The sequence below is a fragment of the Crocodylus porosus genome, unplaced genomic scaffold (genome assembly GCF_001723895.1).
Source record: "Crocodylus porosus isolate Cpor-Errol unplaced genomic scaffold, CroPor_comp1, whole genome shotgun sequence".
Lineage (NCBI taxonomy): Eukaryota > Metazoa > Chordata > Crocodylia > Crocodylidae > Crocodylus > Crocodylus porosus.
Genome location: NW_017728948.1, coordinates 44,066,813 through 44,083,322, shown reverse-complemented (window position 1 = coordinate 44,083,322; position 16,510 = coordinate 44,066,813). Strand labels below are relative to the sequence as shown.

At 40.6% G+C, this 16,510-nt stretch overlaps 1 protein-coding gene across 8 annotated transcripts in view; it reads right to left on the bottom strand.

The window, feature by feature from the left end:
• Positions 1 to 16,510, bottom strand: part of TBC1D1 (TBC1 domain family member 1) — a 178,849-nt gene that overhangs the window by 131,069 nt on the left and 31,270 nt on the right. The window contains exon 1 of one of the 8 annotated variants that reach the window (XM_019552954.1): positions 13,828 to 13,921. The exons of 6 other annotated variants lie outside the window; for them this stretch is intronic. In XM_019552954.1, coding sequence (XP_019408499.1) covers positions 13,828 to 13,893 — 66 coding nt within the window. In that variant the 5' untranslated portion in view covers positions 13,894 to 13,921. Of the gene's footprint in view, positions 1 to 705; positions 994 to 13,827; positions 13,922 to 16,510 lie in introns of those variants that run through there. One more of the 8 variants, XM_019552955.1, reaches the window with a different exon arrangement.

The window sequence follows — 16,510 nt, the reverse complement described above, 5'->3', positions numbered from 1 at the left end:
AATCAACACTTCCCCATCATACTGAACTATTTCACTTACCAAAGGTTCCTGATCTATGCTATCGTGTGTAGTCTTTTGTATATACTGCATCTATAGAATAGATGCTATGCAGACAGAATTTAAAATCAATTCACTGCTATCCCTAAAATTCAGCTGAACTAATCTGATAATGTTTCAGATTTTTTTAAAACTATCCTTCCTGTTACTGTTTCTAATACATATATGTAGTTTCACAATTTGAATGGAAAGTGCTACATCAGTCCTGGTCAGTCAGATGCAAAGTGGTATTAGCTTTGCCTTCACCTAAAAATGTTCCCATATTAACAGCTAGTAAAAGCTCTGGGTACAATTCTGGACAAAAGTGGGAGTGCTATACAACCGGAGCAAACAAGACTTAATTTAACTGTCAGACCTAAATAAGCAATAAGACCACACCTACTGTACAGTTTTAAATGATAGCTTTCTATTCCACAAATCAGGTATAGACCAGAATATTCAGCAATAACCGTAACAGCCACTTCCACTCACCTCAACACAAACAACATAAAAAACTGCTTCCAACTTCCAGACAAAACGTGAAATTAAAAAGATTTCTTTTCCCAAGTCTAATTTTGTGAGTTAGCATTAAAAAGAAAGTTGAGCACTCCTGATCATTTTATTGTTTTAGAAATACATAAAAAAAGAATGAATGAAAACTCTTCCTACCTTGGCCACCCAGCTGAACAATGGTGACATCCTACAACAGCGCGGTGATCTGTAACTTTGGCCACTCTCTCACAGCCCCTCTTTTCACCTCCTTGCTTGCTTCTATCTTAGAAACAACCCTCTCACATCTGAATCAAGCAGCAGCCTCATTTATTGTGAAAAGAGAAAAAGCCTTCTTTCGAAACAGTTTTTAAGCAGCCCGTCTCATACTGCAGAGAGGCATGCTCACTTTCCAGGCTCTACAGTAACTATGAGGTCACTGTCTTTGAAACTTTACAATTCCAGTCTGAGAAACTCAGTGCAAGAAAGGAAAGGGCTGGGTAAAAAGGGAAGGGGGAGGGAGCATGCTACAAGCAGTATTCAGACTCCACCTACTCAGACAGAGAAAGGGGGAGGAGGGGAGAAAGAGAAAGTACCTACAGAGTTCTGCTCTGTGCATTACTCAGGAAGTTGTGAAATGTGGTAGTCTGTATAACAGCACTGTAATAACATGCCAAGGATTTTAAAGAAAAAAAATAAAAACTATACTGGCAACTAAGCTGCACTTAAGCAGTCTGCTATAAAAGACAGCATTCATAGCCAGTGCTTACACAACGTGGTTAAAGTAGCCTTCTGGAAAAAAATCCAATATCAAATAAATGTTTTATATACCAGTTGAAAGCAAAACATAACCTTCTACTTAAGGCTGCCATAAATGCAAGATTTCCCATAACCTAAGCTGTTTTAAAGTAATTTGTTTACATTCAGTCACAAAAGTACTGTATATCCACTTTAAGACATAAACAAACATTAATGTAGAGAGCATCATGGAAATAATTCCCAAGTCAATGTAAAGTGAATTTCAGGCAGCTCAAAACATGTTATCTCCTATCTAAATCAGAAATGTCTTAACCCCCATTCTTTCATTCCTTCTGTTCAAAATGCAGGAAGTCAGAAACTATATGTCTACACCAGAAATGTACAATGCCAGTGTGTAGCACTCTTAAACATGCTGCACTGTTTCACATGTGCTCCTTCCAAACCAGAAGCAGTGCAATGCAATTCACATGGTATCACGAGACAAGGCTAATGAACTAGCTTGTAAAACTGTGCAAGAGTGGCTATTTCCGTTCAAAAGATAGCATGCAAAAGTTCAGCTTAGCATCTTTGAGGGCAGCACTGCTTGGCACAGTAAATATGTATCTAGATATGCATGCATTTACACACACCATCCATCATTCATATTAAACAGAAATTCCTCCTCTCTAATCAACACCCAACTGGGAGTAGGGCTATGAGCAAATAATCAAATTCTCAGTTTCAAAGCCAAAATTTAAAATTGTTTTCATTTCACTTGTTGAAATGAAGAAGCAGCTTTTTATTTAACACGGAAAACATCATCTGAGCCAAAATGTTCCATTTTCATGCCTGGTAAGAAAAAAAGCAAAGGAAACAAAGAGTTAGCTTCACTGAATTAAAGCACTTAGGAAAAACAGTCCCCTCCTTTTCTGCTCAGTGGCTAGAACATTCACCTGGAGGAACTAGTTTGAATTCCCTCAGCTCCAGGATTGTTGAACCTATGCATTTGACCTCCAAGTTAAGTGTCAGGCTTTCCCTGATTGCCAAGATATCTGATATTCCAAGGTGGCAAGGTCTCAATCTCTCTTTTTGAGACTGTTTAACTTTGCATAAGTAAAATAATTAGACATTCACTGGAACAAGAACTGGATTTCAAATGGCTCATCTCCCAGGCAAGTGTAAGTGTCTTAACCACCAGGCTAGATAACCACTTCCTTTGATTTTGCTCTCCATGAATATTGATAAAGAACAGTAATACTTGCTTTTTTTTTTTTTTTTTTTTTAGTGGAAGAGTTCCAACAAGAAATGGAGAGAGTCCTATTTCAGAACACACTGTCGCTCAGGAAATAAGCAGCATTTTGAGAAATAGGAAACCTTGATTCTAGTACACTGCCTTGAATTGTCTTTGGATTTGAATACAAGTTTCCTAACCTCTCAGATGAGTGTCCCAGCTTCCAGGTGATGAGCATTGTGAGGTAAGTCCTTTCTCAATCTATTTTTTTTGGAGCTAATTGACTTTATTGTTGAACAACAACAACAAAATAAATCACTCAGCTCTAGTCTTGGGTAGAATGTGGCATTAGGTATTTTGCTGGTCTTAAAAAGGTCATGCTAAATTTGAACTTCAAGAAATCATTCAAAAGTTAAGTGAAGCATGTTGACGCAAGTATAAAGATCTGGTAACACAGATACAATAAGAGTCAACAAACACAAGTTTAGTGGAGCAGTAATGAGATGACAGCATGGCATGGCTTCAAAAGGACCATGCAAGTGACAAGTCATAAATCATGCATCAATTACTGTACTAATTATATTTCAATCACTGTTCAATCATTTAGCGATAGCAGCATAACACTGCATAAAGTCTAATCTAAGCAATTCCACAATATTCTTGAAAAGTGTCTCATACTTGAAACTCACTGTATGCTAAAGAACACAGTGCATGATAATATGCTCTATTATTTACTAGTCTGTATAGCAGAGGGATCTACAGGCCCTAACCATGAATCAGAGGTCCATTGTGATAGATACACTACACACAGTAAAAATATAACCCCTGCTTAGTCTCATCAAATTGTAAATTCTTTTAAGACAACCAAAAGGAAGTATGTGCTAACAGTTAGGCAACTGTTATTATTGTAATAGGCAACATTCCACCCTTTGGTGCCTGCTCAGAACTGAGAAAACTGTTATGGATGTTGAAAGACCAGAATGCTAAAGATAATGCATGGGACAGCTTACAAAAGGACCTGATTTCACCTATGGTTCAGTCAAGCCAGAGTTAATATATTTTTCACCTTTGTGGGCAATAATAGCTCCATTAGAAGGAAAATCTAGTATCTCTTTATCTGAGTATCTTAAAGTCTTTGACCTAAATATTATATTTATTTTACTAGACCACATATAAGTTAGGTGACTTGCTTCATGTTCTACTCAGTGGAAATTCTAGAATCTTGAAACAAGATCCCTTTTTCATACATACAGCTATTTGATATGATGCCGTAGCACAGGGGTGGCAAACCTGTAACACGGATGCTAAAAATGACATAGGCAGCTTCTGTGTGTGGCACGCAGCAGACTTAGGGAGGGGAGAGGCAACAGTGGTATAGGACAAGAAGCAGAAAGCAGCGTATTACATCAGGCAGGGAGCACAAAGAGGCAGAAAGCAGAGCAGCTACTTCCTTTTGGAAGTAATAAATCACAGTGCAGTAACAGTCTGTACTGTGCCATACACACGGTGCATGGTTATTTTTAGCAGCTACCTCATTACAGCAGTGCGCTATACTCGGGGAGTGTGTCCCTACAGTGAAGTAACTGCTGGTCATATGTAAACATTCCTATGGCAATGTAGCATCATGTGTAGACACACCCATACACTACTCTTTATCGCAGATACAATTTATTTTAGTGAACTTTGCACCTAAAATACACAAAGGTCCCTATCACACAAACTTCTGTTCATAAAAAGGGGCTGAACTAAAGCCCAAGTCAACAAAAACTTTTCTATGGACTTTGCTCGCCTTTGTTTCAAGTCCATAGTTTGGACTGCAGGTTATTTCCTCAAAGTAAAAACGCAAGTTATTTAGTAATTCATATTTTCATAAAGATTAAATGAACTGACGTTTAACATAATTTAACTTAAAGTAACAATGCAGAGTGAGCTTATGTTTGTATATGTACAGGTGCCTACATCCAAGGCCACAAGGCACCCTACCAAAGAGCCCAAATGCTTCACAAGCATGCAGACAGACAGCACTCATGTCTTCTCTGACAGTGATCTCTCTAGAGGCATGTTGGCTGGTAGCAGGGAGAAGCTTTCACTGCTGCTGCTGTTCATAATGTGTGTGTTCTGTAGATGAATAAAGGACATCTGTTTAAATCTGGCACCTTTCATGAGCACTAAACGTACTTGCAATCTAGGCTATGTTTTTAACATAAAGCAAGTAAGGGTACAAGGAAGGGGTGCTTATAATAGAGAGGGTATTTTCCATTACGTGACAGCATTAGTCTCATATTTCCTTAACATTCTGCATGAACAATACTACTTCTAAATCTAATATTTGTGTCAGGGGGTGGGGCCTAGGAGCGGCCGTGAACTCCCTAGCACCCCCTACCGTCGCGTAAGGTGTACTCAGCACCCTCTGGTTCTCGCCTGCCACGTCTTTGATGATAATTGGTTCAGATGGGAGGCTGCCTTTTTCCCTGGTGAACGGTACTAATATTACTACCCCTATTCTGTATGGGTGCCTCTGCGCACCCCTGCCTTAAGGGCTATGCGTGCCTCCTTACCTCCCCTTTAGCACGCCCCAAGCCTCGCAGTTCTTCCCAGACGTTGTCTGGTCCTTAACCTTCTGCGCCCTGTCTGGCGCCCCCTTGGGCTGAACCCGTAACCAGTACTCTACCTGGCGCCCCCTGGGCTTGGCTTGCCACTAGCGCCCCTCCGCTGGCACCCCTGGGCCTGGTCTACAACCAGTGCCCGCTTTCTCTGGCGCCCCTGGGCTTGGCCTGCCACTAGTGCCCTACCTAGCGCCCCCTGGATTCAGCCCGCCACCAGAGCCCCTTTCTCTGGGCGTCCTTGGGCCTATCCCGCAATCTGCATTGGGTATTTACTTTGGTGGGCACAAGCGGCCTGAGCCTTACCTGTCCCCTCTCCGAGTCCTACGAATAACAACCATGCAATTGGGCTCAGGCGACCCAAGCCTTGCCTGGCCCCCTTCTGAATCCTGTCACTAATGGTAGTCTGTTTCTGCAAGTCCAGTTAGGCTCAGGCGGCCGGAGCCTTACCTGGCCCCTCTGATTCCTTGGGCTCCCCTCTTGCCATGGAAGCCCTCTGAAACCCCCTTCAGTCCGCACCCGTCCTGAGTGCCTATCAAAAGTGACTGCCGCCCGCCTTGGGGTGGCCTGATATACTACACAGCCCGCCTAGGGCCTGTCACCCCCCTCTGGGGCCTTTGCCGCGCCTCTCGCAGCCATTGCCCCCTCTGGGGCCTTTGCCGCGCCTCTCCGGTGCAAACCGCTGTGCCCCACTGGCACCACTCGCTGTGCCCCACTGAGCACCGGGAACCTCCAAGCTGCTGGGGAACCCCTGTGAGGCCTCCTCTCACCCCTACAGCCTCACCCGGTCCTCCGGTGTAGTCATAACAAACCGTGAGCCATGCGGCTATAACACACGCAAAAAGCCCACCGGCTTATAACACAAACCACACGCAACGCTGGCTCTCACCAATACCTTTCCCAGGGCTCTCCCGCTCCCCTCGCATCATTGCAGCGGTCAAACTGCCACCGTAGGCTCTGCTGCTCAGCTCTCCGCCGCAGAGCTCCTGCTTGTGCAGTGGCCAGAGGGGAACTGCTCTCAGGTTCCAGCCTGAGCTGCTTATACAGGGCCCAGCCCTGCCCCCTTCCGGTCACATGACCTACTTGGTTGCCATAGCAACCAGCACCTGGGGCTGTCCTGCTGACTGACAGCAGCCCACCTTCTTTACTTAAGGCACAGGACACCTCAGTGTCCCTGTGACAATTTGTCTCCCTACTTCAGTGTAAAGATACAGTCTGTACAGATGCTTTCTCAGCTACCCCTTCCTGGTTGGCTCCAGGTCCAGTTTTAAAAACAAACAATAAGTACATCCTCCTAGCTGCCATTAGATGATGATGTAGTTCAGGAAATCTGACTTCAATTCCTGACTGCAACTAAGTGAGCAACTCTGAACTAGTCACTTAACCTTACTCTCCACTTCATTTTCTGAATCAAAGGTAACTGTACTAGTAACATGTACATGGTTTTGTACATCCTCTAAGGTACCATTTAAATGAGAGGAAAAATGACATTAAAGTTAAAACACTGAGTTAGAATTTATATCAGGGTGCTCAATCCCCTGCCCACAGTGCCATGTCATCCAGCCCACAGAGCTCCCCACAGGTGCAAAAATTTGGTGGCAGAAGAACAGTGGCACTGCCCCCCTCAACCTCTCCAAATTTCCATACTCATGGGGAGCCCCAGGCGCTGTGCTCTAGATTGGCACCCAATCCCAGCACACAGGGCCAGGCAGGGGCAGCACTAGCACCTAGGACCCAATCCGAGCACACTGGGGCAAGAGGGGATGGAACTGGGACCCCAAGAACCAATCCTGGGGGTAGGAGGCAGTAGCAGATGGTGCCAGCCCTGCACCGAACCAATCCCTGCAAACAGGGGCAGGAAAGGCAGTGCTGGGCCCCAGGGCCACTCCTGGCACTTGGGGCAGCACTAGTCCTAGGGCCAGAGTCTGGCATACAGAGAATGATCTGGCCCACAGACTGGCCCCACCCCACTCATGTAGCCAGCAGGGCCAAAAGGTCGAGCACCACTGATTTAGACAACCCAAGACTGAATTCTAAATTTTGCCGCAGATTTGAATTACTTTGTCTCTACTTGTCTCGGTTTCCTGCCTGTAAAATGGAAATAGTATTTGGGAACCTGGCAGCTGCGAGGGAAAAATATATTAACTGAAATCTGGGAGGCACTCAGCTATTATACTGATGCAAGGCATGGACACAAGTACCTTTGTAGGTCTGAAATATTTAGCATAAATGATTCCTCTAACTGCTAAAAACATTTTTAGCAATGTAATATGAATAACTGTCCTTTTTCAGAATGCCTGATGGTTTAAATTAGAAACTCTGTTTTTCTGTTTTTAAATCTGGCTTGTGCAAAGTTTAAGGAAATAACTTCTCTTCCATAAGTATTGTATATCCATTTCTGGTAACTGGAAAAACTCAGAGAGTTGGGAATACATTTGTACTGTATAAACAAAACAGCGTAGCTTCTGATACACCCTTATCTTAATACACAATCATTAAACTAAAAACATGATCTAGTGGATGTTATAATGGAAAATATTAGCAGATATATTTTCTACTATTTAAAAAAATACATAATTATGCACAGGAATACTTTCAAGCCACATTTTCTGCTTTACATCGTTACAAAAAAGGGAACTTTATATTGTATAGCTGCCCACTCCCATAAAAAGTAGAACACGTTTTAGTGAAATTCCCTTATGCTTTTTGGCTTGAGACTTGAGTTTAAAAGGGTGCAGTACCTTTGAGATTTCATTAGAAATCAGTACTAAGCAAGATTTCATAAGACTTTACATCAGGGAGAAGTTTGGTTTGATTACTTACTAATATTGAGAACTTGCTTCTTGCTTTCCAAATTATACATGCTGAATGCTTTGGAGAGATGGGCACAGAGCAGTGTGGCCAGCTTTAGGTGTAAAGCCTCCATCGCACAAACAACATGTAGACCCAATTCAATCCTTTTTTTTTTTTTTTTTTTTTAAAGGAACTTTCCCAGCCTGAATATTCGTTTGCTGTTATTTTTACTTTGAGTTATTAGCTCTTCGTACACATGCCCTTTCATGACCCTATACCATTCTCTGCCTTCCTGGAGCTAAATTCTGTTCTCACGCATGGGCAGGGCTTTCAAATTTAATTGGATAAACATGGACATGAGGGAATTATAGGGCTCTTGCTGGTTACATAATGCATTTGACCCTTCATTACAGAATATTCTTCATTTTTACTTGTTCTTTATTTGTTTTAATCTGTTCCCTGGATTTGTTGAAATCCAAGTCCACTAACTACTTCTCTCTACTTCTGTACATGTATATAACTCGTTTTCCCCAACCAGATGGAAGAGAAGAAGGAAATGAAGTCACACTAATAATCACACTTTTTTTTTTTTATATAAAGGAGAGTAGCTGATGGAGAACAGGGCCATAAATTTAAAGATATTTGTTCCCTCTTTCTAAATATACTTAGATTTAAAAAAGAAAAAATTGAAACTGTTTAGAGGCAAGGGTTTTCATAGGTGGCATCTTGCATTGGACCAACAATCTGGGTTCCTTGTAACCAAAAGCTGATTTAAATCTTTTCCAAGCATGCAGTTGGTTCAATAAAAGATATTGCCCACAAACATACTTGCCTCACATATTTCCTGGACCATCACAACTACAACATCACTCTAACACTACTTGAAATAGCCTAAAAATGCCAGATTTCCATTCCACCTGTGTCTAGACATGGAGAAGAAAACTAGGACAAGCAAAACTGCTCATGTAGATCTACTGAAGTTAGGGAGAGGGGGAAGGAGATTTTCCTGATCTATAGCCCAACCTATGCCTTTCAACTAACCCAAATAGCCAGGTCAGAACTAGGACTATTAGCTAACACCTGAAAAGATATGGAGAAAATTGTTTTTAAACAAATGGATGATAGAACAAACTTGTATTTGCCAAGGATAAGAGAAAGAAAGCTGTTAAACAAAACTAAAATATCATTTTCATGCCTAAACTATAAATTGAACATTACACAACAAATTCAACATTACATCAGATATACATAATGGAGGCTATGGTCCACAGGTATTCACATTCCAAGAAATAAATCCTGCTCCTGTTGAAACAAAGGAAGCTTTTTTCATTAACTCCAATGGAACCAGGATTTCACTGTAATAGTTAAAGCACCAAGAAACCCACTGGAAGATGTTGGAGCTTCCTGTCCAAGCACCTTCTCAATCTAGTAGCTAGAAGTCAAGAGGGGCTTCAAGTTTTTATGATGTTGCCAAATCACAGGACAATAAGAAAAACCATCCCTAACCAGTGTCAGGAACAAACTCCCATAGGCTTCCCTTTCTTCCATGGCTCCTTAGATGGTGACAGGTGGAACTGTACTTCTCATCTGGAGACTGCCCACCTATTTTTCTTACTGGTACTGTAGGTTTAGGTCTCTAGCTAGAATCTGGTAATTACTTCAAGCCCTGGTAATGACAAAATTCATAAATGCTGAAATTCTCTACTCATTCAGTCACTTCAGCATTTCCTTTTGCCTCACAGATGAACCTGGAGAAAGAGCCAAGCAATAAGTAAATCAACTGTGGAGTGAAGCAACAGCAGATAGGAGAGATGGAGTAGCCTGAATGGCTAAAATTGTATCCTAAATTAAACAAAACAAATTACCATATGAGGGAATTCAAACATTCTGCTTCTTTTATCAGGCTTTGCTGCATAATAGGACAATATATATAACATTTTATATACCAGTACAAGAAAACTGTAATACATGAGCACAAAGAAAGAGGCATTAGTTGAGTGAGTCAAGAAAATAATCTTAAGATATTAAATTGGAATAAGCTGATTAATTATACTGGTCATATGAAGGGAAAAGTCTTCCTCTTTGGTGTGGACTACATCCCACAAGAGAGTTTTCCCTCAAAAGATTCCAGTATAGACAAGGTAGACCTGCTCATCTTACAGCTCATTTTGAGGCATTTCTGGGTAACAGGAAATACTAGATTGCTGGTACAAATCTCAGAATTGGAATGAATTAATTAACCAAAACTTCCACATCTTTGCTCAAGAACAGGCAACGTGAATTACCTAATTTTGAATGGTCAACGAAGTGGGGGTAGAAAGTGTCCTTCATCAGACTGACAAATACTTTTTTGTGCAAAAGAAGGCCTATTTTAAGGATCTTCTCCCTCCCATCTTTCTGAGAACGGAGTATTTAGCTCATATTTTGAGAGCCCCAAAGCAGAAGAAAACTTTTGTTCCCAGTGCTTAGAGTGGGACTGAGGAGGAAAAGCTGATGAACCAGGGAGAGCCCATGGCCAAGGATCTTTTTATGGCTTGGATTCACTTTTGCAAAGTGTGCGCATAATGGACTCAGGGTGTCTGAAAACTCCAGGCACAAAAAGGATGAGAGCTGAGTAAAAAGTGGACACTCAGTTGATACTCAGTTTCAGCTGGGCTTCTGGGGTAAGGGATAACTTGGGCTACATATAGACAGTCAAAAAGCTTGAGGCTGAATCAAGTCAATCTTCACAGGTTAGTCTAAAATGCATAGATTGAACCGATAAGCAAGTAAACACAGACTCGCTACTAATTCCAGAAATGCAGCCACATTCCTGCAGTAGCCCAGGCCAGAAGCCCGGCAAGCACTAGAGCATGCCTCACTGCTGGGCTGAAGCAGACAGCTTGGGCCAAGGCTAGCTTGCCTGCTCTGTGATGGGGGGGGGGCTCATGAAGGAGGCACAAAGCATCCTGGGATGCTGGGGGACTGTGAGTTAACTTGAATGTTTAGGGGATCTGGAACAGAAGTTCAATACAGCGATTTAACCTAAATCAGTTAAGTCTGATACTACATATATCCAAGTTTATCTTATACCAGTTTCAGACATTTTGAAAATAGTTTATGTGCACTAAGATTTAGACTGGTTTTTGATCACTTATACCAATTCATATGTAATGTCTGTTCCTAGCCTTGTTGTCTGAGAGCTGGAAGGAACAAGGAAGAACCTGAGGATTACACAGTAAGTAGAAAGAGTGATGATAACACTTTCCCTATAATTCTGTAAACCACCAACACTAGCATAATTCAGAATTTCTTCAGCTGACTGACCTGATATTTGGTAGCTTCCAGACTATAGAATTGAAAAAATAGAGAAAGGGTGGGGGAAAAAATGGTAAACAGCTATACAGCAGTGTTTTCCAATCTGGGGTATGGGTACCACCAGTGGTATGAAAACAACCTGTCAATGGTATGCATTAACAGATTTATTATAATTTCTTTATATGACAAAAATTGCTGGTGGTACGTAAGGTTGTATCATTTTAAATAGGTAGTGTGCAAACTGTCAGAGTTTGGGACTATAAAGCTATAGTCCCAAAGCTGTAGAAACTATGAAATAAGAGAAGGTGTCGGCATGCAGTGCCCAGTACAGCAAGGGGAGCCCTTCTTGTAACCTAGTCCTCTTGACTGCCAAAACATCTGCCAATATCACAAAGACCAACCTACCAGAGAGAGGTAGCTTAGCTCTCTCAGCTTGTAAGGAGGCCTTTGCCTGCGAGTGTGGGGGGGTTCACCCAGGCAGCTTGCTTTACAGCAGCCTCCACTCCAGAGCAGTGATTCTAAACCAGGGTGTTATTGCACCCCAGCATGTCTGGAGCTCCTTTCAAGGGTGCTGCACAGTGCTAGGCAATGTCAGCATTGTTAGGTGTGCAAACATGATTCACAATTTCAAATAGGAATCCACTGCATTAAAAGCATTCTGACTGGGTGTGGTCTTTTTGAGTTCTTTGAAACAAAAGAATTGCTTTATTGTTTTTCTGGAGTCAAAAAATGAGTGAAAACTCAGAGCTGGCATTTTCTGTGGGGTGCCTTGAGTCTATCAAGGGGTGTCTCAGGAATAAAAAGGTTGCAAACCACTGCTTTAGAGGGTGCTGTCTAGTAGCCTGAACTGAGGTCAGAAACTCCCAGGCTTGGGAAAAAAAAAAGCAAAAACCCCAGTAGATTTCTATGATAAACTACATTTAAAAATATTGAAAATAAAGTGATGACAATTTTAGTGCCTGTTGCGCATGCTCACTCACAGTAGCTCTAATTCAGAAACATTTTGGAGCATGAAAATTAAATATACATATCAATAAAATATACCTGATGAAAGACTCTCTTTGACAATGAGATTTAGGAATAAGACAATCAAATGCAGATTAACCATGTCTGATGCTAGAGAAGTCACAATAAAAAGGTTTTCATTCACACCATCCAAATTCCTACTATCTTCCCTCCCCCACATGTAAGTATTACATTTCCTTTCTTTTAGAGTCTTGAACTATTCCCTAGAGATTTCTGTGGTTGGTCATTGGGAAAGAAGTTTCGCAACCCCCACCTCCCCTCAAAAAAAAACAAAAAAACACAAAAACAAAAACAAAAAAACAGCTTTAGAAAGTTTAAAGGAAGGGAGTAAAAAAAGAGGAAGGGAGTAAAAGGAAGGACTGCAAAGCACTGAAATAATGAATAAATGTGTGACTGCGTAAATTTTCATTTTGAATCAGCTACTAAGGATCAAAAATAAACTACCCTTCAACTCCAAATGTATGTGGTTAAAAGGAGTTATTTAGCTAGGAAGTAAACATTTGAATTGAGAATGTCTCATTTCCTTTGTGGAAGAATACTGCACACTGGAAATTATATAATTTTGAAGTACTGAATAAAAACTTCTGCTTTTAATCATGGATAACTATAAGAAAATTGTGTGTCCAGATAGTCCTGACACAAAGAAAATAAAGAATGGACACAGCAGCTCTTCATTAGGATTAAAATAAAAGTTATAAAATATAATTTTACAATGTGCTAGAGATAACCACAAATAAATACTGCCAATAAATGGAACATCACTTCAGATAAAACACACATTACAAATAAAATAATTCTGTACATATGTTTTTACAATATAAGGCCTTGATCCTTACTTGTGCAAATGATTAGTTTTAAACATGTGAGTAGTTAGTTTTTGCAGTATCAGGTTGCTATGAAAAAGTAGTCTGTTCTCCACAACATGGAAAGATGCTACATCTCTTAGTAACTGTTTTATCTGCCATAATCACAAATTAGATTCTCACCATTAAAAAGCCAAGCTCTACTGTCAATTTAAACTCTACTTTCCAATGCAACATTCATATTGCCTTTAAATATTTAAAAGCACACAGCTGAACCTGGCTAATTTGACAGCAGAAACGCATATAACACTTGATGGTGAGAAGTTAGGATGCCTCAAGGAAGCATTTCTAAACCTTGAATGAAAACTCTAAGGTGTCTACTGGAATTTCACTTTAGCTGTTTGAAGAGCCATTCCATAGAAAAAGAAAAAAAAAAAAAATCAAAGAAAACCAAGATACTGAAACAATTAGACAAAAAACCCACACTAACCAAGTACACTGATTTTCTAGAATCTAACAAGCAATATATTTAGTTTCAGTGAAAATAGCAGTTCAATTAAAACAGAAGAAAATCTGTACAAGTGTATTGGGCTAGATCTCCAGGAATATAAATCAGCTCCACTGTTCTACTAATAAGTGGAGCTCCAGTAATTTACACCTGATCATATCGTAGCCCACAAGATGCAAAACATTTTTTGATTGGAAAGGACTTCCCTCTATTGCCACTAAAATCAGTGGCTCAGCTCCAATTATATCTTTATGAATATTAACTTTAACAAAGCAAGTAAAGATAAGAAAAGAAAAAAAATACCATGTTTTCCTTTTCCTTTCCAGAATCCACCTGAAGAAATCTTAATTTCTGTAATGTTGCCCTCATCCCAGACCTCTGTTTTAACCCTCAAGTAAATCAAACACTAGACCTTAAGCAGGATGAAGCTAACTCTTCCTGGACTGGTTTGTACACAACAGTTACCTCATTAAAATTAAAAGTGCATTCAGCTTCATTGACCAATCAGACCTCCGATTCTTTTCCATTGTCAGTCTTCATTTGATTAGAAGCTACACCATGCTCCTTCACCAGATATTTCCTGTGTAGTGATATATTCAGAATAGTTTTGGCAACATACCAAGATCATAGTTAACATATACAATAACCTACCCTATTTGTAAATACCTACACTATTTGTATTTTAATAGAATTATCTATTGCTTTGTTGCGTGACAGATTATTTTCCACTTCAAATATACTGGGGCTGAAATACTGAATGAATAATATTCCTTTGCATGTATACTTTACTTGCTGTTTCTCATTTCTGTCTCCTGCCTCCTTCAGTTTATTAACCCTTTAAATGCATCTCAAAAGTGTGGACTTCATAATCTGTGCAACATAGCGTCTCTGGCAGTATGTGAAGAAACCCCAAAAAGTTAGTATAACCTCTTCAAGAATGAGATTCAAATACTGTTCTTTATCACCCCAAAAAATCACCTCTCTGAATTTCAGGGGTTTTTTTGGTTTTTTTTTAAATGGAAGTGCATTTTCCCCAGTTTGATTATCACTAATGCTTTATCTTATTATTGCATAACCATGTATTGGAAAACAACTGTTAAAATGTAGCAAAGGAATGTGCCCCCACTGATCATCTATTCTTTTGATAAAGCTGAAACACTTCAAAGAATTCAAGCGCTGGATCTTATTTTAGTGCAAGATCCAACAGCATATTTCTGCCACATGTGCTAACTGCACTTCCATTTGTGTTAGAACAAAAGATTCCTTAACAATAGTCATCCGTTATCCCATAACCATGAATCCAAGCATGCATTTCAACTGAGTGATTCAACATAGGCTTTTTTAACCTCTTCCATGGTTGTTCCACCCTTTCACATTATACCCAAGCTAAACACTAATACATGCATTCAGTTTCACACACGTAAATCGCACAGAGCGAATAAGCAAGATTGTGTACTAGACCCTGATCCTAAAAAAATGTACACTTTCAAATGCAGCAGACTATTTAGCTAAATAAAAATAAAATACAATAAAATAAATATAATTCCATCTTTTTCTTAATAATAATTGTTCTTGATATTTTAACCAAATTCAAAAGATGATTATAGAAATTCATGATCCAGCAGTGTGCATTAAAATGTAGTAGGTCTGTACCTTCAAAACACTTCCTGGGCTTCTATTTGCTGGAAACTGTAAGAGAAGAAGGTCAGAGAACAGAAATGCCTGGCTAAGCCCTACATAAATAAACACTCATCCGCTCTGCATGCATTCTATGCCACTGAGAGAGACAAGATACTGGACTAGATGGACCTGTAGTTTGATCCTCTATGACATTTCTTATGTCCTAATCCCGACACCTGCTCCATACGGGTATACTCATAAGTGAAGTGGAGTCCTAGGCTGCGTCCCCATGAGCGAGAATGTGCAGCTTGTGGTGCCTCAAAGCATTTAGAGGCACCGCAAAATGCACATACCACATGTTAACATATTAATGTGCTTGGGGACAAAATTAGACACCAGGAAATCCCAGTATCTAAAAAACTGCACCAAAATAAAGTGGTACAGTGCACGTGGCAACAGCATGCAACATCCAAAACCAGAGCCTGACCAGCAAGAGCCACACTGGCTGCCAACCAGGCTCTGCGTGCCTGGATCACCACCATTGCAGCCCCAGGAGGCCCCCAAGAAAGGCAGCCCAGGTGCTGGTCCCAGCCTCCCCTACGTCACCTGGGGTAATCTGCCACGTCACAGCATGCCCAGGGACAAGTAGCAGCAGTACAAATACGTGCTACTGCCATTTGTCCCTGGAAAACGCACGAGTGCACTCATGGGGACATGCCCCTAGAGTTCATCAGTCTCCAGACAGGGGCAAAAGTCAGCTTCTCTGGAGCAAACTAAGTGACTAGAATTGGAGTGACTTTGGTCTTAAACAATGATAAAGTGTTTTAAAAACAAGAAATGAACAGTTTCTTTGGTGCAACTGCCTCTGGGGTGGAATACAACGAAATGAGTTAGTTTGGAGTATTGAGAAATGGAGGTGCCAGTGAAACTTCTGTGGGATTTTAAGCAGGTACAATATCATTGCTTAACCTGCATTTAGTATCTTGAATTTGAATCTCATTACCCAAAAAATCCACTTCCTGGCTCTTACAGGGGCACTTCCTGTCACATCAAGAAGGGATATTTGACTAAGTTCTGATCTAGAGGTGTTTCATATGACTCTGAATAGATTAAAATCTTTTACTGCTCCATTGTAAACTCTGTAGTAAAGGTTATTTATTATATTATGCACTGGTATTCTTTTGTATTTTCTTAATTGCTTTTTTCAGCATATGTGTAGGACCAATTAGACTGCAGGGGCAGGCAATTATTTTGGGCAGAGGGCCACTTACTGAGTTTTAGCAAGCCATCAAGAGCCGCATGACAGGCAGCCCAGGGCAGATAAATATTAATTTTCTAAATTTTTTAGGGGCCCTGCGGGTCGGAT